This window comes from Xenopus tropicalis, chromosome 3 (genome assembly GCF_000004195.4).
Source record: "Xenopus tropicalis strain Nigerian chromosome 3, UCB_Xtro_10.0, whole genome shotgun sequence".
In the NCBI taxonomy this organism is placed as follows: domain Eukaryota; kingdom Metazoa; phylum Chordata; class Amphibia; order Anura; family Pipidae; genus Xenopus; species Xenopus tropicalis.
Genome location: NC_030679.2, coordinates 6,503,779 through 6,529,866, shown reverse-complemented (window position 1 = coordinate 6,529,866; position 26,088 = coordinate 6,503,779). Strand labels below are relative to the sequence as shown.

The 26,088-nt window shown below is 49.9% G+C and overlaps 1 protein-coding gene across 1 annotated transcript; it reads right to left on the bottom strand.

The window, feature by feature from the left end:
* Positions 1-25,339, bottom strand: mtpn (myotrophin). Its single transcript, NM_204075.1, is given in 4 exon segments — positions 1-1,180; positions 6,562-6,645; positions 12,181-12,294; positions 25,231-25,339. Coding segments are annotated over 4 exon segments (357 nt in total). The 5' UTR covers positions 25,303-25,339; the 3' UTR covers positions 1-1,093.
* Between the last annotated feature and the right edge of the window lie 749 nt (positions 25,340-26,088).

Sequence of the window (26,088 nt, the reverse complement as noted above, 5' to 3'; positions counted from 1 at the left end):
GTTCAAATTTAATTCAGCCTCCTTGATACGGACATGAATGCGAATGTGGCGGGGGGGGGGGGGTTCAAATTAACCAATTGCAAGAGAGCATCTGGCGATTTTAACGAAGCCTATTAAAAAAATATAACGGTAAGGCCGCTGGGTTCCCCTCGCCGGCTCTAGGTGAGGCCAAACAAACACCAGCCGGCCCCCCCGGAGCCCCCAAAGGCTCCCTGTAAGTTACATTCAATACCTCAAAGCAAGACAAATGCAGAAATAAAAGGCAGAACCCCCCCCCCCCCCCCGGATTATCATGCATTAAACAAACTGAGGATCTGCCCCCCCCCCCAAAAAAAGAGCAACTAGGCGCTTGTTACGTGCGATCGTTACCCCTAAATTAGAATCAATGGGGAAAAAAAGCAGATTGTCAGTGATCCCCAGAAATGTCCTTGTTAAGCCCCTCCCCATATCCTTATTCAATGATATTTTCAAAGCCAGACTGTGTTTAAAGCCTACGGGGGATCCGAGGTAAAGATGAGGGGGCTTTAAATGCCGACCGTTGCCCCTTACCGCCGACCTTGGCCAATGACGTTCGCTTTAAAGGGTAAGTGCAATCGGCTTAAGTGCATAAAGGATCCGGTGGATCGATAGGCAACCGCTGGGGCAGTTTAACCCCAAAAATGCTCAAAAGAGGAGAATAAGTGGGGAAGGAAGAGGGGTGGGTAGAGGCGATTAACCCTTTATAATAGAAAAGGTGGTTATGTGGCCCTCCTGCTGTCAGGGGGAGCTAGAGGCTAATGCTTTTTAGAAAGGGGGTGCTATAAAAATGCCATAATTAGAATTGAGAATCTCTGCTATTGGCCCCTAAAGGCATTACAAGGGGGGCCCTAAGAATATCTTCTGCAGGATAAAGCAAGAGGTTCTCAGTTCCCTGTAGTCCAATCAGTTGGCTCTATTCAGGCACGGAATGGACTCCAGGAAAGGAAGAGACAGGGCTCGAGGATTTTAGCCTACGACTGTGAGAAGAGACGGGGAGATGAAGAGACAGAGAGAGAGAGACAGGCAGCAGCGAGAGGCCACACAAGAGGCAAATCAGAGGCCACTCGGCAGGCCATTAATGGAGCAAATCTTTGATAGCCTGGTTGTCTGTAGATTCCAAAGCATTGAGTCCGTCTGGGCCCTTCACCGTCTTGTCGGCTCCCTGAGGAAAAAGCAAAACAGAGGGATAAAGTAGCGGAACAGTCGGCCACCACCCAATCGGTACGCAGCCAGGCTGCCGAACAGCAAGAGGAAATTCAATTCATACAGGCTATGAGCAAACTTAGGGGGCTGTTCCTGCTGAATTGTGCTTAGTACAGGGGAATCCCTATGTGCCATAGTTTTATGGTATCTCTCTGTACAGGCTATGGGCAAACTTAGGGGGCTGTTCCTGCTGAATTGTGCTTAGTACAGGGGAATCCCTATGTGCCATAGTTTTATGGTATCTCTCTGTACAGGCTATGAGCAAACTTAGGGGGCTGTTCCTGCTGAATTGTGCTTAGTACAGGGGAATCCCTATGTGCCATAGTTTTATGGTATCTCCCTGTACAGGCTATGGGCAAACTTAGGGGGCTGTTCCTGCTGAATTGTGCTTAGTACAGGGGAATCCCTATGTGCCATAGTTTTATGGTATCTCTGTACAGGCTATGAGCAAACTTAGGGGGCTGTTCCTGCTGAATTGTGCTTAGTACAGGGGAATCCCTATGTGCCATAGTTTTATGGTATCTCTCTGTACAGGCTATGGGCAAACTTAGGGGGCTGTTCCTGCTGAATTGTGCTTAGTACAGGGGAATCCCTATGTGCCATAGTTTTATGGTATCTCTCTGTACAGGCTATGAGCAAACTTAGGGGGCTGTTCCTGCTGAATTGTACTTAGTACAGGGGAATCCCTTGGGGCAGAACAGCCCTATTGGGTTTATTTAATGGTTAAATGATTCCCTTTTCTCTGTAATAATAAAACAGTACCTGTACTTGATCCCAACTAAGATATAATTACCCCTTATTGGGGCAGAACAGCCCTATTGGGTTTATTTCATGGTTAAATGATTCCCTTTTCTCTGTAATAATATAACAGTACCTGTACTTGATCCCAACTAAGATATAATTACCCCTTATTGGGGCAGAACAGCCCTATTGGGTTTATTTCATGGTTAAATGATTCCCTTTTCTCTGTAATAATATAACAGTACCTGTACTGTGTGCCCACACTGTATATATATAATATACGAGACAGCTGCTGTTATACAATGAACCCACTTAACCCACCGGCGCCATTTTACATCACGTCGCGGCTGCCTTTTTGTGCGGCGCGGCCCCAGCCAATCATAGTCACCCCTTATCGGCCCCATTGCGGCTATCGGGGGACCCCTATTTCCATCAGGAACGCGGGGAATGTGACACACAGACAGGCCTGAGAGAGAGAGACGTGGGGCGAGTGCTGTCCCCGCTGAGAGACGCGCAGCCCCCCCCCAAAGGCGATGCTATCAGTCTCCGGAGCGCTCTCGCTGCCAGACAGATCATTTATTATCCGCGCCGAGGAGTAATGGCCGCTCTCCTAACCGCCTCCGTGTAGCGTCAGATAAGGAATCTCGGCAGAAAGCAGATTATTGAGCGGGGGGGGGGGGGGGGGCAGATTAGCGGGATAACCTCATAATAACAACAAAATTACTTTTTCAATGTCACTTTGCGGTTCCACCGTGTGTGTGAGTAGGTACCTGTATTGGGCTGCTTATTAGCCCTGAACTGAACTACAGCTCCCATCATGCACTGCTGCCCCTGCTCCTTTCATTCAAGCCCTATTTATTGCCCTTATGCAGAGCAGCGGTGCAGATAGACACCCCCTCCAACTGATACATCTAATCCCCTATTACAGCATCTGAGAGGTGTAATTAAAGCAAAAATGACTTGTGGTTTGGGGCTTAAATCCATTTAGCGTCTCCGTAGGCTCCCGGCGCCCCGTGCCATCCCTGCATATATTACCCGCTCCGATGGGCGCGTCCAAGGCTCTGCCGGGTCTTACTGGAGCCTTAACTAAAGCAGGATAAGTGCCCCACAGGCACCATGATGGTTACACCTGCCTGGGGAAATTATACCCCCCCCCAGTATAAATACAAATATACAGAGAAGGAATGTTCTGGGCACACAATAAGCTGTACCCCCATACTGTACTGTCTAAGGGAAACACTATGGCACCCCCCTACCCATATGTATAAATACAAATATACAGAGAGGGAATGTTCTGGGCACACAATAGCTGTACCCCATACTGTACTGTCTAAGGGAAACACTATGGCACCCTACCCATATGTATAAATACAAATATACAGAGAAGGAATGTTCTGGGCACACAATAAGCTGTACCCCCATACTGTAACTGTCTAAGGAAACACTATGGCAACCCCTAACCCATATGTTAAATACAAATATACAGAGAAGGAATGTTCTGGGCACACATAAGCTGTACCCCCATACTGTACTGTCTAAGGGAAACACCATGGTACCCCTACCCATATGTATAAATACAAATATACACCCCCCCCCCCCCCGGAAGCCGAGCAGCTACACACACACACACATTTCTGTTCATTCCTATGAATCCTGCGTTGAGCAACTTTTCACACTTTGGTCTGTAACTGTCTAACGCAGGGATTGTGTAACTCAGCAGCGAGCGTGTCAGTGTGGCCTTTCATAACAATTTACTGAGAAGGACGAGAGACAAAACACAGACGTCTGGCAAGAAACACAAAGCTTGTTTGTGCGAGGAATCGAATATCTAGGCTATTTATTCTGCCACCAGCAACATTTTAAAGGGGAACTACACCCAAAGAAAATGAAAATATGATTCCAACAAACTCCCCAATACCCATTCATTCCCTCATTCTCACTGGGTGTATAGTTATGTGTAACTGTCACTGTGTCTGTCCCTTTCCCTTCCCTGCACTGCTGGTTCTGACTCCTGATACAACTCCCCAATATCCATTCATCCCTCATTCTCACTGGGTTTATAGTTATGTGTAACTGTCACTGTGTCTGTCCCTTTCCCTTCTCTGCACTGCTGGTTCTGACTCCTGATACAACTCCCCAATATCCATTCATCCCTCATTCTCACTGGGTTTATAGTTATGTGTAACTGTCACTGTGTCTGTCCCTTTCCCTTCCCTGCACTGCTGGTTCTGACTCCTGATACAACTCCCCCAATATCCATTCATCCCTCATTCTCACTGGGTTTATAGTTATGTGTAACTGTCACTGTGCCTGTCCCTTTCCCTTCCCTGCACTGCTGGTTCTGACTCCTGATACAACTCCCCAATATCCATTCATTCCTCATTCTCACTGGGTTTATAGTTATGTGTAACTGTCACTGTGCCTGTCCCTTTCCCTTCCCTGCACTGCTGGTTCTGACTCCTGATACAACTCCCAATATCCATTCATCCCTCATTCTCACTGGGTTTATAGTTATGTGTAACTGTCACTGTGGTCTGTCCCTTTCCCTTCCCTGCACTGCTGGTTCTGACTCCTGATACAACTCCCCCAATATCCATTCATCCCTCATTCTCACTGGGTTTATAGTTATGTGTAACTGTCACTGTGTCTGTCCCTTTCCCTTCCCTGCACTGCTGGTTCTGACTCCTGATACAACTCCCCAATACCCATTCATTCCTCATTCTCACTGGGTGTATAGTTATGTGTAACTGTCACTGTGTCTGTCCCTTTCCCTTCCCTGCACTGCTGGTTCTGACTCCTGATACAACTCCCCAATATCCATTCATCCCTCATTCTCACTGGGTTTATAGTTATGTGTAACTGTCACTGTGCCTGTCCTTTCCCTTCCCTGCACTGCTGGTTCTGACTCCCTGATACAATCCCCAATATCCATTCATTCCTCATTCTCACTGGGTTTATAGTTATGTGTAACTGTCACTGTGTCTGTCCCTTTCCCTTCCCTGCACTGCTGGTTCTGACTCCTGATACAACTCCCCAATACCCATTCATCCCTCATTCTCACTGGGTTTATAGTTATGTGTAACTGTCACTGTGTCTGTCCCTTTCCCTTCTCTGCACTGCTGGTTCTGACTCCTGATACAACTCCCCAATATCCATTCATTCCTCATTCTCACTGGGTTTATAGTTAGAGGCTTCTGTACATGGAGAGAGTTATATGGAGCCCAGAAAACTTTGGCACCCATTACAAATGAGCAAACTGCTGATTACAAAGAAAGAATGTAAATATGAGAAGCTTTGTGTCCTGCTTGACTGAAGCAGCTTGAATTGGATTTTAATAGGGAAAAAAAAAGAGAAAAAATCTCTAATGGCTGAAATAGGACGACATGCAAACAATGCCAATCGGAGGAGAAGCTCCAAGTAAAACATTTAATTAGATTTAGAGCCCAGAGATGCATCTGGAATATGTAAAAAGACCCAATGAGGTTTAATGGGCCTCGTTTGGATAATATGGGAAGTGTCAACCTTGATTTGTCTATGGTACGTCCTACACTCTATGTGGCGCTTCTGACTGTCACTGCTTCCCCTTGAAAAGAATGGGAAAAAAACCATAGCCTGTACAGAGAGATACCATAAAACTATGGCACATAGGGATTCCCCTGTACTAAGCACAATTCAGCAGGAACAGCCCCCTAAGTTTGCTCATAGCCTGTACAGAGAGATACCATAAAGCTATGGCACATAGGGATTCCCCCGTACTAAGCACAATTCAGCAGGAACAGCCCCCTAAGTTTGCTCATAGCCTGTACAGAGAGATACCATAAAGCTATGGCACATAGGGATTCCCCCGTACTAAGCACAATTCAGCAGGAACAGCCCCCTAAGTTTGCTCATAGCCTGTACAGAGAGATACCATAAAGCTATGGCACATAGGGATTCCCCTGTACTAAGCACAATTCAGCAGGAACAGCCCCCTAAGTTTGCTCATAGCCTGTACAGAGAGATACCATAAAGCTATGGCACATAGGGATTCCCCTGTACTAAGCACAATTCAGCAGGAACAGCCCCCTAAGTTTGCTCATAGCCTGTACAGAGAGATACCATAAAACTATGGCACATAGGGATTTCCCTGTACTAAGCACAATTCAGCAGGAACAGCCCCCTAAGTTTACTCATAGCCTTACCCTGCACAGACTGCATGAGAATGAGCCACTTAAAAACGCCCTCGTCTGTATTTAAAAACAACAAACGCACAGACTCGTCGTTAGACAAACGGCATACATAAATAAACGGTGCCTCGGTCATCCCATGGGCTCCTTTGCTGATTATATCTCTTTATTTCAAACTCTCTGCAGGAATTGTTTTTCAATATGCGCTAAGTATTCCGAGACAGTGTTGGTACAATACCCCCGAGACTCCTTACCCAAAAACATAAGTAAAATTAGAAGTGATGGAACAGATGCTGCCTCTTAGAAAACAAGGAGGCACCGTCTAAAACAGAAATCTAATTTTTCTTCGTTTACCTATTCATTTTGAAACATGAATTTAAATGCCTCCTAAACAGCCAATTCATTTCAAAAGGGAAAAAAAAACAAATCTCACCTTAGATAAAAGCAACTCGACACATTTGCGATGGCCCTCGTAGCAGGCAGATAGTAGGGGGGTGATGCCATGTTTATCCGCAGCCTGAAAAATGACAAAGTGTATCAATTGGTGGCCATGTTTATACATAGTAGCACTGGGGATAATAGCCTCTGGGAAGGGACTGGGGCTGTGGGATAGCAGGTATAGTAGGGAGAGATGGTGCCTATAGTAGCAGTGGGGGGATAATAGCCTCTGGGAAGGGACTGGGGCTGTGGGATAGCAGGTATAGTAGGGAGAGATGGTGCCTATAGTAGCAGTGGGATAATAGCCTCTGGGAAGGGACTGGGGCTGTGGGATAGCAGGTATAGTAGGGAGAGATGGTGCTATAGTAGCAGTGGGATAATAGCCTCTGGGAAGGGACTGGGGCTGTGGGATAGCAGGTATAGTAGGGAGAGATGGTGCCTATAGTAGCAGTGGGGGGATAATAGCCTCTGGGAAGGGACTGGGGCTGTGGGATAGCAGGTATAGTAGGGAGAGATGGTGCCTATAGTAGCAGTGGGGGATAATAGCCTCTGGGAAGGGACTGGGGCTGTGGGATAGCAGGTATAGTAGGGAGAGATGGTGCCTATAGTAGCAGTGGGGATAATAGCCTCTGGGAAGGGACTGGGGCTGTGGGATAGCAGGTATAGTAGGGAGAGATGGTGCCTATAGTAGCACTGGGGGGATAATAGCCTCTGGGAAAGGACTGGGGCTGTGGGATAGCAGGTATAGTAGGGAGAGATGGTGCCTATAGTAGCAGTGGGATAATAGCCTCTGGGAAGGGACTGGGGCTGTGGGATAGCAGGTATAGTAGGGAGAGATGGTGCCTATAGTAGCAGTGGGGGGATAATAGCCTCTGGGAAGGGACTGGGGCTGTGGGATAGCAGGTATAGTAGGGAGAGATGGTGCCTATAGTAGCAGTGGGGGGATAATAGCCTCTGGGAAGGGACTGGGGCTGTGGGATAGCAGGTATAGTAGGGAGAGATGGTGCCTATAGTAGCAGTGGGGGGATAATAGCCTCTGGGAAAGGACTGGGGCTGTGGGATAGCAGGTATAGTAGGGAGAGATGGTGCCTATAGTAGCAGTGGGGGGATAATAGCCTCTGGGAAGGGACTGGGGCTGTGGGATAGCAGGTATAGTAGGGAGAGATGGTGCCTATAGTAGCAGTGGGGGGATAATAGCCTCTGGGAAAGGACTGGGGCTGTGGGATAGCAGGTATAGTAGGGAGAGATGGTGCCTATAGTAGCGGTGGGGGGATAATAGCCTCTGGGAAAGGACTGGGGCTGTGGGATAGCAGGTATAGTAGGGAGAGATGGTGCCTATAGTAGCAGTGGGATAATAGCCTCTGGGAAGGGACTGGGGCTGTGGGATAGCAGGTATAGTAGGGAGAGATGGTGCCTATAGTAGCAGTGGGGGGATAATAGCCTCTGGGAAGGGACTGGGGCTGTGGGATAGCAGGTATAGTAGGGAGAGATGGTGCCTATAGTAGCAGTGGGGGGATAATAGCCTCTGGGAAGGGACTGGGGCTGTGGGATAGCAGGTATAGTAGGGAGAGATGGTGCCTATAGTAGCAGTGGGGGGATAATAGCCTCTGGGAAGGGACTGGGGCTGTGGGATAGCAGGTACAGTAGGGAGAGATGGTGCCTATAGTAGCACTGGGGATAATAGCCTCTGGGAAGGGACTGGGGCTGTGGGATAGCAGGTATAGTAGGGAGAGATGGTGCCTATAGTAGCAGTGGGGGGGGATAATAGCCTCTGGGAAGGGACTGGGGCTGTGGGATAGCACGTATAGTAGAAAGAGATGGTGCCTATAGTAGCAGTGGGGGGATAATAGCCTCTGGGAAGGGACTGGGGCTGTGGGATAGCAGGTATAGTAGGGAGAGATGGTGCCTATAGTAGCAGTGGGGGGGGATAATAGCCTCTGGGAAGGGACTGGGGCTGTGGGATAGCACGTATAGTAGAAAGAGATGGTGCCTATAGTAGCAGTGGGGGGATAATAGCCTCTGGGAAGGGACTGGGGCTGTGGGATAGCAGGTATAGTAGGGAGAGATGGTGCCTATAGTAGCAGTGGGGGATAATAGCCTCTGGGAAGGGACTGGGGCTGTGGGATAGCAGGTATAGTAGGGAGAGATGGTGCCTATAGTAGCAGTGGGGGATAATAGCCTCTGGGAAGGGACTGGGGCTGTGGGATAGCAGGTATAGTAGGGAGAGATGGTGCCTATAGTAGCAGTGGGGGGATAATAGCCTCTGGGAAGGGACTGGGGCTGTGGGATAGCAGGTATAGTAGGGAGAGATGGTGCCTATAGTAGCAGTGGGGGGATAATAGCCTCTGGGAAAGGACTGGGGCTGTGGGATAGCAGGTATAGTAGGGAGAGATGGTGCCTATAGTAGCGGTGGGGGATAATAGCCTCTGGGAAAGGACTGGGGCTGTGGGATAGCAGGTATAGTAGGGAGAGATGGTGCCTATAGTAGCAGTGGGATAATAGCCTCTGGGAAGGGACTGGGGCTGTGGGATAGCAGGTATAGTAGGGAGAGATGGTGCCTATAGTAGCAGTGGGGGGATAATAGCCTCTGGGAAGGGACTGGGGCTGTGGGATAGCAGGTATAGTAGGGAGAGATGGTGCCTATAGTAGGCAGTGGGGGGATAATAGCCTCTGGGAAGGGACTGGGGCTGTGGGATAGCAGGTATAGTAGGGAGAGATGGTGCCTATAGTAGCAGTGGGGATAATAGCCTCTGGGAAGGGACTGGGGCTGTGGGATAGCAGGGTATAGTAGGGAGAGATGGTGCCTATAGTAGCAGTGGGGGGATAATAGCCTCTGGGAAGGGACTGGGGCTGTGGGATAGCAGGTATAGTAGGGAGAGATGGTGCCTATAGTAGCACTGGAGATAATAGCCTCTGGGAAGGGACTGGGGCTGTGGGATAGCAGGTATAGTAGGGAGAGATGGTGCCTATAGTAGCAGTGGGGGGGGATTATAGCCTCTGGGAAGGGACTGGGGCTGTGGGATAGCACGTATAGTAGAAAGAGATGGTGCCTATAGTAGCAGTGGGGGGATAATAGCCTCTGGGAAGGGACTGGGGCTGTGGGATAGCAGGTATAGTAGGGAGAGATGGTGCCTATAGTAGCAGTGGGGGGGGATAATAGCCTCTGGGAAGGGACTGGGGCTGTGGGATAGCACGTATAGTAGAAAGAGATGGTGCCTATAGTAGCAGTGGGGGGATAATAGCCTCTGGGAAGGGACTGGGGCTGTGGGATAGCAGGTATAGTAGGGAGAGATGGTGCCTATAGTAGCAGTGGGGGGATAATAGCCTCTGGGAAGGGACTGGGGCTGTGGGATAGCAGGTATAGTAGGGAGAGATGGTGCCTATAGTAGCAGTGGGGATAATAGCCTCTGGGAAGGGACTGGGGGCTGTGGGATAGCAGGTATAGTAGGGAGAGATGGTGCCTATAGTAGCAGTGGGGGGATAATAGCCTCTGGGAAGGGACTGGGGCTGTGGGATAGCAGGTATAGTAGGGAGAGATGGTGCCTATAGTAGCACTGGGGATAATAGCCTCTGGGAAGGGACTGGGGCTGTGGGATAGCAGGTATAGTAGGGAGAGATGGTGCCTATAGTAGCAGTGGGGGGGGATTATAGCCTCTGGGAAGGGACTGGGGCTGTGGGATAGCACGTATAGTAGAAAGAGATGGTGCCTATAGTAGCAGTGGGGGGATAATAGCCTCTGGGAAGGGACTGGGGCTGTGGGATAGCAGGTATAGTAGGGAGAGATGGTGCCTATAGTAGCAGTGGGGGGGGATAATAGCCCTCTGGGAAGGGACTGGGGCTGTGGGATAGCACGTATAGTAGAAAGAGATGGTGCCTATAGTAGCAGTGGGGGGATAATAGCCTCTGGGAAGGGACTGGGGCTGTGGGATAGCAGGTATAGTAGGGAGAGATGGTGCCTATAGTAGCAGTGGGGGATAATAGCCTCTGGGAAGGGACTGGGGCTGTGGGATAGCAGGTATAGTAGGGAGAGATGGTGCCTATAGTAGCAGTGGGGGGATAATAGCCTCTGGGAAAGGACTGGGGCTGTGGGATAGCAGGTATAGTAGGGAGAGATGGTGCCTATAGTAGCAGTGGGGGATAATAGCCTCTGGGAAGGGACTGGGGCTGTGGGATAGCAGGTATAGTAGGGAGAGATGGTGCCTATAGTAGCAGTGGGGGATAATAGCCTCTGGGAAGGGACTGGGGCTGTGGGATAGCAGGTATAGTAGGGAGAGATGGTGCCTATAGTAGCAGTGGGGGATAATAGCCTCTGGGAAGGGACTGGGGCTGTGGGATAGCAGGTATAGTAGGGAGAGATGGTGCCTATAGTAGCAGTGGGGGGATAATAGCCTCTGGGAAGGGACTGGGGCTGTGGGATAGCAGGTATAGTAGGGAGAGATGGTGCCTATAGTAGCGGTGGGGGATAATAGCCTCTGGGAAAGGTCTGGGCTGTGGGATAGCAGGTATAGTAGGGACAGATGGTGCCTATAGTAGCAGTGGGGGATAATAGCCTCTGGAAGGGACTGGGGCTGTGGGATAGCAGGTATAGTAGGGAGAGATGGTGCCTATAGTAGCAGTGGGGGGATAATAGCCTCTGGGAAGGGACTGGGGCTGTGGGATAGCAGGTATAGTAGGGAGAGATGGTGCCTATAGTAGCGGTGGGGGGATAATAGCCTCTGGGAAAGGTCTGGGCTGTGGGATAGCAGGTATAGTAGGGACAGATGGTGCCTATAGTAGCAGTGGGGGATAATAGCCTCTGGGAAGGGACTGGGGCTGTGGGATAGCAGGTATAGTAGGGAGAGATGGTGCCTATAGTAGCAGTGGGGGGATAATAGCCTCTGGGAAGGGACTGGGGCTGTGGGATAGCAGGTATAGTAGGGAGAGATGGTGCCTATAGTAGCAGTGGGGGGATAATAGCCTCTGGGAAGGGACTGGGGCTGTGGGATAGCAGGTATAGTAGGGAGAGATGGTGCCTATAGTAGCAGTGGGGATAATAGCCTCTGGGAAGGGACTGGGGCTGTGGGATAGCAGGTATAGTAGGGAGAGATGGTGCCTATAGTAGCAGTGGGGGATAATAGCCTCTGGGAAGGGACTGGGGCTGTGGGATAGCAGGTATAGTAGGGAGAGATGGTGCCTATAGTAGCAGTGGGGGGATAATAGCCTCTGGGGAAGGGACTGGGGCTGTGGGATAGCAGGTATAGTAGGGAGAGATGGTGCCTATAGTAGCAGTGGGGGGATAATAGCCTCTGGGAAGGGACTGGGGCTGTGGGATAGCAGGTATAGTAGGGAGAGGCACGGTTGCCCTGCACTGGTACAGCTGAGAAACACTACTATAATTTATATAAACAAAGCTGGGGGGCAGCCATTTAAAGGAGAAAAGGGACAGGTTGCTCAGCAGATAACAGATAAAGCCCCATTATATTCTACTGAGCTGTTATCTGCTATGTAACCTGTGCCTTTTCCCTCCTAGTGTTTCTGTAGCAAACACACCAGTTGTACCAGTAGTTTAATTACTCTAAAACACTTTCATTTGTCGGTTTTACTGTTCCTTTAAGGCACTCTCTGCAGTACGTACATTGATGTTGGCTCCTTTCGAGAGAAGAAACTCCAGGACCTCATCCTGCCCGCAGTCGGCAGCGTAGTGCATAGGTTTCCTTCCACCATCCAGCGTCCGGTTCACATCCTCGCCCTATTGGCCGGGAACAATAAAGGGGAAGTAATCAGAAGGCAGGCATAGCTAACGAGTACACTTTAGCCATCAGATCTAAGGGTTAATCCAATCAGGGAGAAAAGCACTGGGCAGGGACACCTGGAAAAAACCCAGTGGGCCTCATTGGGCCAGACCCGATTTCCAATTGATGCCCCCCTCCCTGCGCAGGGGGAGGGGCATAAAGGGGCTGTTGGTGTGTGAGGGGGTCCGGCACCCCCATAGGCCTCTCTCTTACACCCCAGTCAAACCTTGACAATGGGCTATAGCTGTGGCACCACTTTTTGGAGTCTCAGTTCTGATTGGCTGGACTCACAGGGACTCTAATCCCTCCACTGTTTTTTAAAAAGTGCACCGGCCTGGGGCAATTGTCTGCAGGACCCACCTTCATCCAGTTTCCCTGTTCCCCGATTATCTGCCTTTTTGCTTGGGGAGACCAAAGACTCCCGCCCAATCTGGCCAGCGTTGGTCAAAAAGATTGGGTCAGACCCGATTTCCAACTGATGCCCCCCTCCCTGTGCAGGGGGAGGGGCATAAAGGGGCTGTCTGTGTGTGAGGGGGTCCGGCACCCCCACAGGCCTATCTCTTACACCCCAGTCCAACCTTGACAATGGGCTATTTTGGCATCTCAGTTCTGATTGGCTGGACCCACAGGGACTCTAATCCCTCCACTGTTTTTTAAAAAGTGCACCGGCCTGGGGCAATTGTCTGCAGGATCCATTTTCCTCTGGTTTCCCTGTGCCTTGATTATCTGCCTTTTTGCTTGGGGCGACCAAAGACCCCGCCCAATCTGCCCAGCGGGGTCAGACCCGATTTCCAACTGATGCCCCCCTCCCTGCACAGAGGGAGGGACATAAAGGGGCTGTCGGTGTGTGAGGGGGTCCGACACCCCCCACAGGCCTCTCTCTTACACCCCAGTCCAACCTTGACAATGGGCTATTTTGGCGTCTCAGTTCCGATTGGCTGGACCCACTGGCCTCCCCCAATCCCTCCACTGTTTTTTAAAGCGTGCACCGGCCTGGGGCAATTGCCTGCAGGACCCACCTTCCTCCAGTTTCCCTGATTATCTGCCATTTTGCTTGGGGCGACCAAAGACCCCCGCCCAATCTGCCCAGCTCCTTAGAAACCATGTACCGGCTTGGATGAAACAATATTACACAAACCATTAAGTGTTCCATTTTATACAAAGCGTTTCTGCACCGGTGGCGCCGTCTCCCCTTTATTCCCCCCCCCCTCAGGCTGCGGGGCCGATGCTGCATATGAAATGCCCGGCATTATTCAGGACTTATCACCCCCGGCCCACACTTTCCTTCTGAAACAAACAAAACCCACTCAAGCGGCGCCGGTAAAGGACAAGTGGATGTGCGGCGGGAGATAAAAGTGTGCGACCCGGGGGGGCGGGGGGAGCAAAACAAAAAGAAATTACCATGCTAACTACGGCGGCGCATTGTAATTGTAAATGAAGGGACCGCCGCCGCCAACGGGCTCCATTCCGATTAATAGGGTATTTGCATTTTACAGCTTGTTAAAGTAACTCTGTGTTATATATGCATTAACAGGCCCAGACTGGCAATCTGTGGGTTCTGGAAAGGCCCAGACTGGCAATCTGTGGGTTCTGGAAAGGCCCAGACTGGCAATCTGTGGGTTCTGGAAAGGCCCAGACTGGCAATCTGTGGGTTCTGGAAAGGCCCAGACTGGCAATCTGTGGGTTCTGGAAAGGCCCAGACTGGCAATCTGTGGGTTCTGGAAATGCCCGAACTGGCAATGTGTGGGTCCTGGAAAGGCCCGGACTGGCAATGTGTGGGTCCTGGAAAGGCCCGGACTGGCAATGTGTGGGTCCTGGAAAGGCCCGGACTGGCAATGTGTGGGTCCTGGAAAGGCCCGGACTGGCAATGTGTGGGACCTGGAAAGGCCCGGACTGGCAATGTGTGGGTCCTGGAAAGGCCCGGACTGGCAATGTGTGGGTCCTGGAAAGGCCCGGACTGGCAATCTGTGGGACCTGGAAAGGCCCGGACTGGCAATCTGTGGGACCTGGAAAGGCCCGGACTGGCAATCTGTGGGACCTGGAAAGGCCCGGACTGGCAATCTGTGGGTGCTGGAAAGATTTTTTGTTCTTTTTTAAAGTCCCTGTGTGTGCGGCACTCTGTTCTTCGTTTATATATATATATGCAGAGATATTCCGAGACAATTTACATTTGGTCTTCATTTTTTATTATTTGTAGTTATTTCACTTTTTGTTCAGTCTGGAGTTTCACCAGCTATCTGGTTGCTAGGAACAACATTACCTTAGCAAGCAGGCAGCGGTTTGAACGAGTGACTGACATATGAACAGCAGAGGACCTTAGTTGAAAAATAAGGTATAAAAAGTAACAATAACTATAGCCTCACAGAGCAATAGATTTTTTGCCTGTTAATGTTTGAATTGGGGGGGGAATAAAAAAACGTTCCTGGAGGCCGTTACACCGCGCCGCTAATAAGGTGCAGGAACTGTAAATTATATTAAGCACAATTACACCTTTCTCCCCACTCACTTTACAGTATGGAACGGTAGCAATTAGGTCCAATCAGCTGTCAGCATTGCCAGAAATTCTGTATATTATATGGACTCTATCAGGGTAATGACCTGCCTTGTACCATACAGAGAAATGTCATATTCCCATATTCAGGGTAAAAAATTATATAAACGACACCCCCCCGGCTGTTACCTGAGCTTAGGGACCAACTCAATATATACAGTATTGTAAATGATTATGTAGGTTACATGGCAGCATTAAAACCAGTGCAGTCTGCATCACTGAGCATGTGCGGTGCCACTGACACACAAAAGACGGCAGAACAAGATCCAAGATGGGGGGCAACTGTGAAGGCCTGGGGCATGACTGTTATAGGGCTGGAACAGTAAGTACAGTATATAACACACACTATTTCTAGCCATATTCTTTTTAAGGTTTAGTTCTCCTTTAAAGTGTAAATCGAGGACTTGCCGTGTCATGCTCCGTATGAAGATTTTTTCCATCCCTGAAGCTGAAAGGCCAGATCTGGATAGAGATTAACCCCACTCGGCTCCGATTACTAACAGACAATGACTTCAGCATCTGGGAATGTGTTATTGCACTCGGGATAAAGGGGAAGATAAAGTGCGGAAATAACTAGCAAGGACTTTCTCTAGGACGTCTACATTGCAGGGCTGCCCCATGTGAGAGTAAAGGTTGAACTACAACCGGACTGGAAAAGGCCCGGACTGGCAATGTGTGGGTCCTGGAAAGGCCCGGACTGGCAATGTGTGGGTCCTGGAAAGGCCCGGACTGGCAACGTGTGGGTCCTGGAAAGGCCCGGACTGGCAACGTGTGGGTCCTGGAAAGGCCCGGACTGGCAACGTGTGGGTCCTGGAAAGGCCCGGACTGGCAATGTGTGGGTCCTGGAAAGGCCCGGACTGGCAATGTGTGGGTCCTGGAAAGGCCCGGACTGGCAATCTGTGGGTTCTGGAAACGCCTGGACTGGCAATGTGTGGGTCCTGGAAAGGCCCGGACTGGCAATGTGTGGGTTCTGGAAAGGCCCGGACTGGCAATGTGTGGGTTCTGGAAAGGCCCGGACTGGCAATGTGTGGGTTCTGGAAAGGCCCGGACTGGCAATGTGTGGGTTCTGGAAAGGCCCGGACTGGCAATGTGTGGGTTCTGGAAAGGCCCGGACTGGCAATGTGTGGGTTCTGGAAAGGCCCGGACTGGCAATGTGTGGGTTCTGGAAAGGCCCGGACTGGCAATCTGTGGGTTCTGGAAACGCCTGGACTGGCAATGTGTGGGTTCTGGCAAATGCCAGAGGGGCTGCTGTAAGGTGCCATAGCCAGTCACTATTTATTGGGTTGGGGGGGGGGGGTCGTTATGTACTTGGAACTGCCTCCCAGTACAGACCTGTAGGTATATAAATAGCCCCATGTTTAATCTCGTGTTGAACTCGAAACCCCAGAAAGGCAGAGATGACAATCCTTTTCCAAGTAACTGAAACTGACCAAGTACCCAGCAAGCAGATACATGCCCCGGGGGGGAAAGCTGGAATTAAGCCCCGTCCCCAACAAGTTGCGGCCCTTAGTACCTAAAATGGCAGTTTCCTATTTAGGATTACCCAATGGCACATACTGCTAAATAAGTATATTTATATGAAAATGGTTTATTTAGATGAAGCAGGGTTTTACATATGAGCTGTTTATGCAATATATTTATATAGAGACCTACACTGTTTGGGGGTATAGTTTTCCTTTTTTAGAGTGTCAGCCCACGTTGCCAACACAGAGCTGGTTATACAAAGCATTCAGCTCCCGAGACAATAATAGTTTTGCTGCAGAGGCAAGTTAATTCCAATGCCCATAGAATTCCAGAAAGAAAAGCCCAGCCAGAGGCACATGTGCTGCTGCTTCAGCACTTCCCCGGGGCACCTAGGGTGCTGGCACCCATGCGCTATACTGCCCAGAGGCACCCATGCGCTATACTGCCCAGAGGCACCCATGCGCTATACTGCCCAGAGGCACCCATGCGCTATACTGCCCAGAGGCACCCATGCGCTATACTGCCCAGAGGCACCCATGCGCTATACTGCCCAGAGGCACCCATGCGCTATACTGCCCAGAGGCACCCATACGCTATACTGCCCAGAGGCACCCATACGCTATACTGCACAGAGGCACCCATACAGTATACTGCACAGAGGCACCCATACACTATACTGCACAGAGGCAGGGATTGGGTGTTACACTAGGGCTGGTATAAGCAAGACTGTCTCCTATCATCAATAGAACTGACTATATCCAACCCGGAAGCCCAAGAATCGGACATGGTTACTGGTTCATTACAAGCCACTGCCAGTTAAAGGGGAAGTTTCCCTTAACAGGCACAACACAAGGCTGATTAGAAATGCATTCAGATTCATATTACACGGCTGCATATAAACCAGTGCAGTCTGCATCAGAAATGATTCATAATCAGCCCTGTAGCATCAGCTGATTCCCACACCCCCACCCCCTAAAGGTGGCCATACACGGGCCCTTAGACCAACCAGGCAGCTTATCGGCCCGTGTATGGGCACTAACGACGGGCCTGCCCGACCAACATCTGGCCTGAAATCGTCCAGATATCGATGGGGCAGGTTACAAAATTTAGTCTGATCGGGGACCACGTCGGCTCACTGATTCTGTCTATTATTGTCATTCTAAATCGATCGTTTGGCCCCAGGGCCAAACGACCGAATTAGCCTGAATTTGCCCGATATCCCCCACCCGTAGGTGGGGATATTGGGAGAAGATCCGCTCGTTTGGAGACCTTGCCAACAAGCGGATCTTAACGTGTATGGCCACCTTAAGCCTTAGCTTCCCAGCAGCAGCCCAGAGCCCACTGAGCACGTGCAGTGCCACTGACACACAAGATGGCCGAACAAGATCCAAGATCGCACAGTAAGTATTGTATATATTCATTTTTAGCTTTTAGAGGATTAGGGCTAAATTTAAACGGAGCTTCGTCTTTAAAAGACAGATTGTGTAAAGAAGTTGGACTTTGGAAGGGTGTAAAGGTTCCTATTAATAAAAGCAGCAGCGGAGGTTTATTTCTGAAACCTGAAGATCTGAGGCCACATTGCAACCGGCCTAAAATACACATAGATAGGCCACAGTTGCTGAAAAACTTAATTATAGATACAATAAAATTCCCCACTGACCAAAAACCTCATTATAAGTGCAAGAGAAGTGACCAATGAGAATGCCTCTTTTTTCTGACTCTTTGCAGCTTTCAAATGGGGGTCACTGACCCCGGCAGCCAAAAAATATTCCTCTGTAAAGGCTACAATCTTACAGTTTTTGTTCATTTTTATGACTTATCTTCCTATCCAGGCCCTCTCCTATTTGTCTAGCTTTTTCTCATTCAAGCCAATGCCTGGTTGCTAGGGTAAATAAGACTCTAGCAACCAGATAGCGGCTAAAATAAGTCCATGTCCTTTTCTATTTGATTAAGTTTCATATAAAAGAAAGTTGAGTTGAGCTGGTACCTTGGCCGACAGTCAGGGGAAGTTAAAGCTCTGGGCTAATGTATTTCATGCTGCGGCCTATGGCTGCGCCAATGCACAGAGGGACCACTTTGGCAGATACGAGCGTTAGACCCGATGCTTTAATTAAAAGAAAGAAACATAAAATATGCATTGGGAAATAAGAGGCTGCCTGTAGTAATGTTACCCCCCCGGTACTTAAGTACAGAATAAAATCAATTTACTAAGTAAATGCTCCAGTGCTTCCTTTAGATGCGGTTGTTTATGGTGTGTGTGTGTATGTATGTGCCGCACAACATTCTGAAGGTTATAATCAGAAAAGGGGGATTGGGGGGCGCAGCGTGGGCACCCCCCAGTCCGACCCTGTATGCATGGGTTCCCTGCCCCAAACTGAATCAGACACCCTAGAATGGGTGGTGGGGTAGTGGGAGGGGTCCCTGCGGGGGGATAGGGTGGCGCAGCGGGGGCACCCCCAGTCCAACCCCGTATGCATGGGTTCCCTGCCCCTATCCCAAACTGAATCAGACACCCTAGAATGGCAAGTGCTGGCACGGCAGGGGTCCCTGCGGGGGGATAGGGTGGCACAGCGGGGGCACCCCCCAGTCTGACCCTGTATGCATGGGTTCCCTGCCCCTATCCCAAACTGAATCAGACACCCTAGAATGGGTGGTGGGGTAGCGGGAGGGGTCCCTGCGGGGGGATAGGGTGGCGCAGCGGGGGCACCCCCCAGTCTCTGTATGCATGGGTTCCCTGCCCCTATCCCAAACTGAATCAGACACCCTAGAATGGGTGGTGGGGGCGAGGCAGGGGCCCCTGTGGGAGGATAGGGTGGCGCAGCGGGGGCACCCCCAGTCCGACCCTGTATGCATGGGTTCCCTGCCCCTATCCCAAACTGAATCAGACACCCTAGAATGGGTGGTGGGGGCGAGGCAGGGGCCCCTGTGGGGGGATAGGGTGGCGCAGCGGGGGAACCCCCAGTCCGACCCTGTATGCATGGGTTCCCTGCCCCTATCCCAAACTGAATCAGACACCCTAGAATGGGTGGTGGGGGCGAGGCAGGGGCCCCTGTGGGGGGATAGGGTGGCGCAGCGGGGGAAGCCCCAGTCCGACCCTGTATGCATGGGTTCCCTGCCCCTATCCCAAACTGAATCAGACACCCTAGAATGTGTGGTGGGGGCGAGGCAGGGGCCCCTGTGGGGGGATAGGGTGGCGCAGCGGGGGCACCCCCCAGTCCGACCCTGTATGCATGGGTTCCCTGCCCCTATCCCAAACTGAATCAGACACCCTAGAATGGGTGGTGGGGGCGAGGCAGGGGCCCCTGTGGGGGGATAGGGTGGCGCAGCGGGGGCACCCCCAGTCCGACCCTGTATGTATGGGTTCCCTGCCCCTATCCTATTAGGGTGATGTGGCTGGGGCACCTTGGGGGGTGTGGGGCCCTTGCACCCCCCAGTCCGACCCTGTATGCATGGGTTCCCTGCCCCCATCCCAAACTGAATCAGACACCCTAGAATGGGTGGTGTGGGAACGGCAGGGGCCCCTGCGGGGGGATAGGGCGGCGTAGCGGGGGCACCCCCCCCAGTCCGACCCTGTATGCATGGGGTCCCTGCCCCTATCCCAAGCTGAATCAGACACCCTAGAATGGATGGTGGGGGTGCGGCAGGGGCCCCTGTGGGGCGATAGGGTGGCGCAGCGGGGGCACCCCCCAGTCCGACCCTCTATGCATGGGATCCCTGCCCCTATCCCAAACTGAATCAGACACCCTAGAATGGGTTGTGGGGTAGCGGGAGGGGTCCCTGTGGGGGGATAGGATGGCGCAGCGGGGGCACCCCCCAGTCTGACTCTGTATGCATGGGTTCCCTGCCCCTATCCCAAACTGAATCAGACAACCTAGAATGGGTGGTGGGGGCGAGGCAGGGGCCCCTGTGGGGGGATAGGGTGGTGCAGCGGGGGCACCCCCAGTCCGACCCTGTATGCATGGGATCCCTGCCCCTATCCCAAACTGAATCAGACACCCTAGAATGGGTGGTGGGGTAGCGGGAGGGGTCCCTGCGGGGGGATAGGGTGGCGCAGCGGGGGCACCCCCCAGTCTGACTCTGTATGCATGGGTTCCCTGCCCCTATCCTATTAGGGTGATGTGGCTGGGGCACCTTGGGGGGTGTGGGGCCCTTGCACCCCCCAGTCCGACCCTGTATGCATGGGTTCCCTGTCCCCATCCCAAACTGAATCAGACACCCTAGAATGGGTGGTGGGGGAGCGGCAGGGGCCCCTGCGGGGGGATAGGGTGGTGCAGCGGGGGTTCCCTGCCCCTATCCTGTTAGGGTGGTGTGGGGCCCCTGCACTTGAGCTGGCTCTATGGCACCATGGGCACCAGGGCCCACGTACAGCGATCATATGATCCTAGCTCAGGGGTAACTTTTTTACTTGCCACAGTCAAATGTAGAGCAACACAAGCACCATAAAGTTTCATGGAGGAACCAAATAAGGGCTGTGATTGGCTATTAGGCAGCCTCTATGCACCCTATCAGCTTACAGGGGCTTTATTTGGTAGGAAATCTTGTTTTTATTCAACCAAAACTTGCCCCCAAGTCAGGAATTCAAAAATAACTCCCTGGTTTGGGGGCAATGAGAGCAACATCCAAGGGGTTGGGGAGCAACATGTTGCCCCTGAGCCACTGGTTGGGGATCACTGGCCGAGACAGGAAGCCAAGTGGTCAGACATGGCAGCCACGACCCCTGCCTCGTACATACACACACGTGTGCACACATACATACAAACAGACATTACAGGATGGGTAATAACAATACTCACACCTGCTAAGGACAGGCCGTCCCTTTTATTATAGAAGGAAAGGAATGAATGCTCTGAGTAATGGGCTTATGTTCTTAGCGGCGCCCGAGTTATAAATACATTTAGGTGAGGCCACTGGGCGGCCAACTTGTCCATCATACCTCCATTGCTTTGTAAACTTGTATACCTGTGTCAACCCAGATTTCCCAGAAACCCCTGCACATCCGGGTTGTAAGCCCAACTGCAACACTGTCCCACTGTGCCCCCTAGTTATCTATAGAAGTCATCGAAAAACGTAATTGTAGATGCAAGAAAATTCACCAATGAGAATTCTACTGAATAAGAATCTCATTATAAATGCAGGAGAAGTGACCAATGAGAATGCGGATTCCCAGCACTGTGTCGGCCATCTTGCTGGTACCTTACATACAGAGATAATGATGGCATTTTTCCCGTCATTATATGGCACAGGAATCAGACATGGGGATAAAGGGACAGACTTGTTCAGTGCTGGGAAACTGTGCTTATTGCTCCCAACTCCAATTGCAGGAACAGAGAACAGGGAGCCGGATTTACTCACATCAGCTGGGATTCTCATTGGGGGATTTCTTGCATTTTAATGCAGTTTTATTGGGCAATATTGCTTTAAGAATCCAACCCTGATGTTGCTGGACTACAGATACCAGCATGCTCACCCTTCATTATATGTTACATTATTCTGGGATTTGTAGTCCAGCAACAGCTGAGTAGAGCTTGGTTGGGCAGCACAGCAGGGTTTAGTTCCCCTTTAAACAATACAGCGTTGTCTTAAGTAAGCCAATCATAATAAAGTGTAATAATAAACTGTAGACTGCATTGGCTTCTATATCCCCGTGCATAACTTCCTCCTATTATTATGATTTATATTCACCCCCCCCCCCCTCCGCATTGAACAGTTATAAAGCATGACAGCCATCTACAAAAGCCTAGAAATGCTTAGAAGCCAAAGGACACGCCTTGGTGAAAACGGAAGCGCTGAAATGACTGAGCACCGGTGTGAGCCGCGCCGCTATAAACCCAAACCTCAAAAGCCACATTTCCCCTGCCCAGTTAAACAGCAATATTTATCATTTTCACTACCAGAGGCAGCGGTTAGAACTCACACACACAAATAAGCTAATAATTCTAATGTATTTAAAATCATTTTCTTTTTCTCTGTAATAATAAAACAGTACCTGTACTTGATCCCAACTAAGATATAATTACCCCTTATTGGGGCAGAACAGCCCTATTGGGTTTATTTAATGGTTAAATGATTCCCTTTTCTCTGTAATAATAAAACAGTACCTGTACTTGATCCCAACTAAGATATAATTACCCCTTATTGGGGCAGAACAGTCCTATTGGGTTTATTTAATGGTTAAATGATTCCCTTTTCTCTGTAATAATAAAACAGTACCTGTACTTGATCCCAACTAAGATATAATTACCCCTTATTGGGGGCAGAACAGCCCTATTGGGTTTATTTAATGGTTAAATGATTCCCTTTTCTCTGTAATAATAAAACAGTACCTGTACTTGATCCCAACTAAGATATAATTACCCCTTATTGGGGCAGAACAGACCTATTGGGTTTATTTAATGGTTAAATGATTCCCTTTTCTCTGTAATAATAAAACAGTACCTGTACTTGATCCCAACTAAGATATAATTACCCCTTATTGGGGCAGAACAGCCCTATTGGGTTTATTTCATGGTTAAATGATTCCCTTTTCTCTGTAATAATAAAACAGTACCTGTACTTGATCCCAACTAAGATATAATTACCCCTTATTGGGGCAGAACAGCCCTATTGGGTTTATTTCATGGTTAAATGATTCCCTTTTCTCTGTAATAATAAAACAGTACCTGTACTTGATCCCAACTAAGATATAATTACCCCTTAAGCTGGCCATACACGTGGCGATCTCACGATGTTTCGTACGACCGTCGGTCGCACGAAACATCGTCAGATCCGCCACACACCATTCAGGGCTGAATCGGCAGGTAAGGAGGTAGAAACAATAGGATTTCTACCTCCTTCTGCCGATTGAGCTCTGAAGGGAGAATTTTGGTCAGGCGCCTTCTATGGCGCCCGATCAAAATTTTCTAACTTGGCCGATCGGCGAGCCGACCGATTTCAGCAGCTTCCTGCGATATCGGTCGGCTCGCTGACATGCCATACACGCACCGATTATCGTACGAAACGAGGTTTCGTACGATAATATCGGTGCATGTATGGCCACCTTTATTGGGGGCAGAACAGCCCTATTGGGTTTATTTAATGGTTAAATGATTCCCTTTTCTCTGTAATAATAAAACAGTACCTGTATTTGATCCCAACTAAGATATAATTACCCCTTATTGGGGGCAGAACAGCCCTATTGGGTTTATTTAATGGTTAAATGATTCCCTTTTCTCTGTAATAATAAAACAGTACCTGTACTTGATCCCAACTAAGATATAATTACCCCTTATTGGGGGCAGAACAGCCCTATTGGGTTTATTTCATGGTTAAATGATTCCCTTTTCTCTGTAATAATAAAACAGTACCTGTACTTGATCCCAACTAAGATATAATTACCCCTTATTGGGGGCAGAACAGCCCTATTGGGTTTATTTCATGGTTAAATGATTCCCTTTTCTCTGTAATAATAAAACAGTACCTGTACTTGATCCCAACTAAGATATAATTACCCCTTATTGGGGCAGAACAGCCCTATTGGGTTTATTTAATGGCTGCTGAATTTCCAAACTGAAGAGCTATTAAACAATAAGCTAAATAACTAAAAAAAACCACAAAAGATAAAAAAGGAAAACCAACATGTATATCAGGGAGGGGGTGTATCCCCCCATACATACAGTATATATCAGGGAGGGGGTGTATCCCCCATACATACAGTATATATCAGGGAGGGGGTGTATCCCCCCCATACATACAGTATATATCAGGGAGGGGGTGTATCCCCCATACATACAGTATATATCAGGGAGGGGGTGTATCCCCCCATACATACAGTATATATCAGGGAGGGGGTGTATCCCCCATACATACAGTATATATCAGGGAGGGGGTGTATCCCCCATACATACAGTATATATCAGGGAGGGGGTGTATCCCCCATACATACAGTATATATCAGGGAGGGGGTGTATCCCCCCATACATACAGTATGTATCAGGGAGGGGGTGTATCCCCCCATACATACAGTATATATCAGGGAGGGGTGTATCCCCCCATACATACAGTATATATCAGGGAGGGGGTGTATCCCCCATACATACAGTATATATCAGGGAGGGGGTGTATCCCCCATACATACAGTATATATCAGGGAGGGGGTGTATCCCCCATACATACAGTATATATCAGGGAGGGGGTGTATCCCCCATACATACAGTATATATCAGGGAGGGGGTGTATCCCCCCATACATACAGTATATATCAGGGAGGGGGTGTATCCCCCCCATACATACAGTATATATCAGGGAGGGGGTGTATCCCCCATACATACAGTATATATCAGGGAGGGGGTGTATCCCCCCCATACATACAGTATATATCAGGGAGGGGGTGTATCCCCCCCATACATACAGTATATATCAGGGAGGGGTGTATCCCCCCATACATACAGTATATATCAGGGAGGGGTGTATCCCCCATACATACAGTATATATCAGGGAGGGGGTGTATCCCCCATACATACAGTATATATCAGGGAGGGGGTGTATCCCCCATACATACAGTATATATCAGGGAGGGGGTGTATCCCCCCATACATACAGTATATATCAGGGAGGGGGTGTATCCCCCCATACATACAGTATATATCAGGGAGGGGGTGTATCCCCCCCCATACATACAGTATATATCAGGGAGGGGGTGTATCCCCCATACATACAGTATATATCAGGGAGGGGGTGTATCCCCCCCATACATACAGTATATATCAGGGAGGGGGTGTATCCCCCATACATACAGTATATATCAGGGAGGGGGGGAGGGGGGAGAAGTTGCCAAACTCTGATATAAGGCGTGTCAGACTAGTAATTGCCTCCGGCCGGACAAGAGAAACTGTAACTCACCCCAAGTACGAATTCTTTCACTGCATCCAGGTCTCCGTTCTTGATGGCCCACACGAACTCCTTGTCACCCATGGCTGGAGCTGGAGCTGGAGCTGGAGGAGGAGGAGGAGGAGGAAAAGAGGGAGGCGAGAGCAGCAGGGAGCGGGGCCTCTATCTACTTCCCACACACACAGCCCAGCCGGAGAGCCCGGAATGTCACCGCGCATGCGCGCCCGCCAACGTAACGTCACAACGCCGGCACGTCCCGTACGTCATGAAGCCAGAGCGGGGAAAGATGGCGTTTGGGCTGTTGTCATTGGCTGTAGGATTAGTCTCCCTGTATGTCTGCTCTCAGATATCTGCATCCAAATCCCAATATAATGCAGAGTACAGATACCTTCATCTCCTGAGCTGCAGTATAGCAGCAATTAAACTGCCTTATGTACATGTTCTATTATTAGTTTTGTAGTGTTTCTACATCAGCACCTTCCTCTTCACCACATTCTGTGGATTCAGAACTCTGGGTCATTGGCTACTTTCTAAAGATTGACTAAAGAAATCTACTGAAAGTCGGAAAATAAAGGCAACGTGCAGATTGGTTGCTATGGGTAGTGGAACTGGTAACAGTCTGACACATAAGCTGGGGTATTGGTTGCTATGGGTAGTGGAACTGGGGACAGTCTGGCACATAAGCTGGGATATTGGTTGCTATGGGTAGTGGAACTGGGGACAGTCTGGCACATAAGCTGGGATATTGGTTGCTATGGGTAGTGGAACTGGGGACAGTCTGGCACATAAGCTGGGATATTGGTTGCTATGGGTAGTGGAACTGGGGACAGTCTGGCACATAAGCTGGGATATTGGTTGCTATGGGTAGTG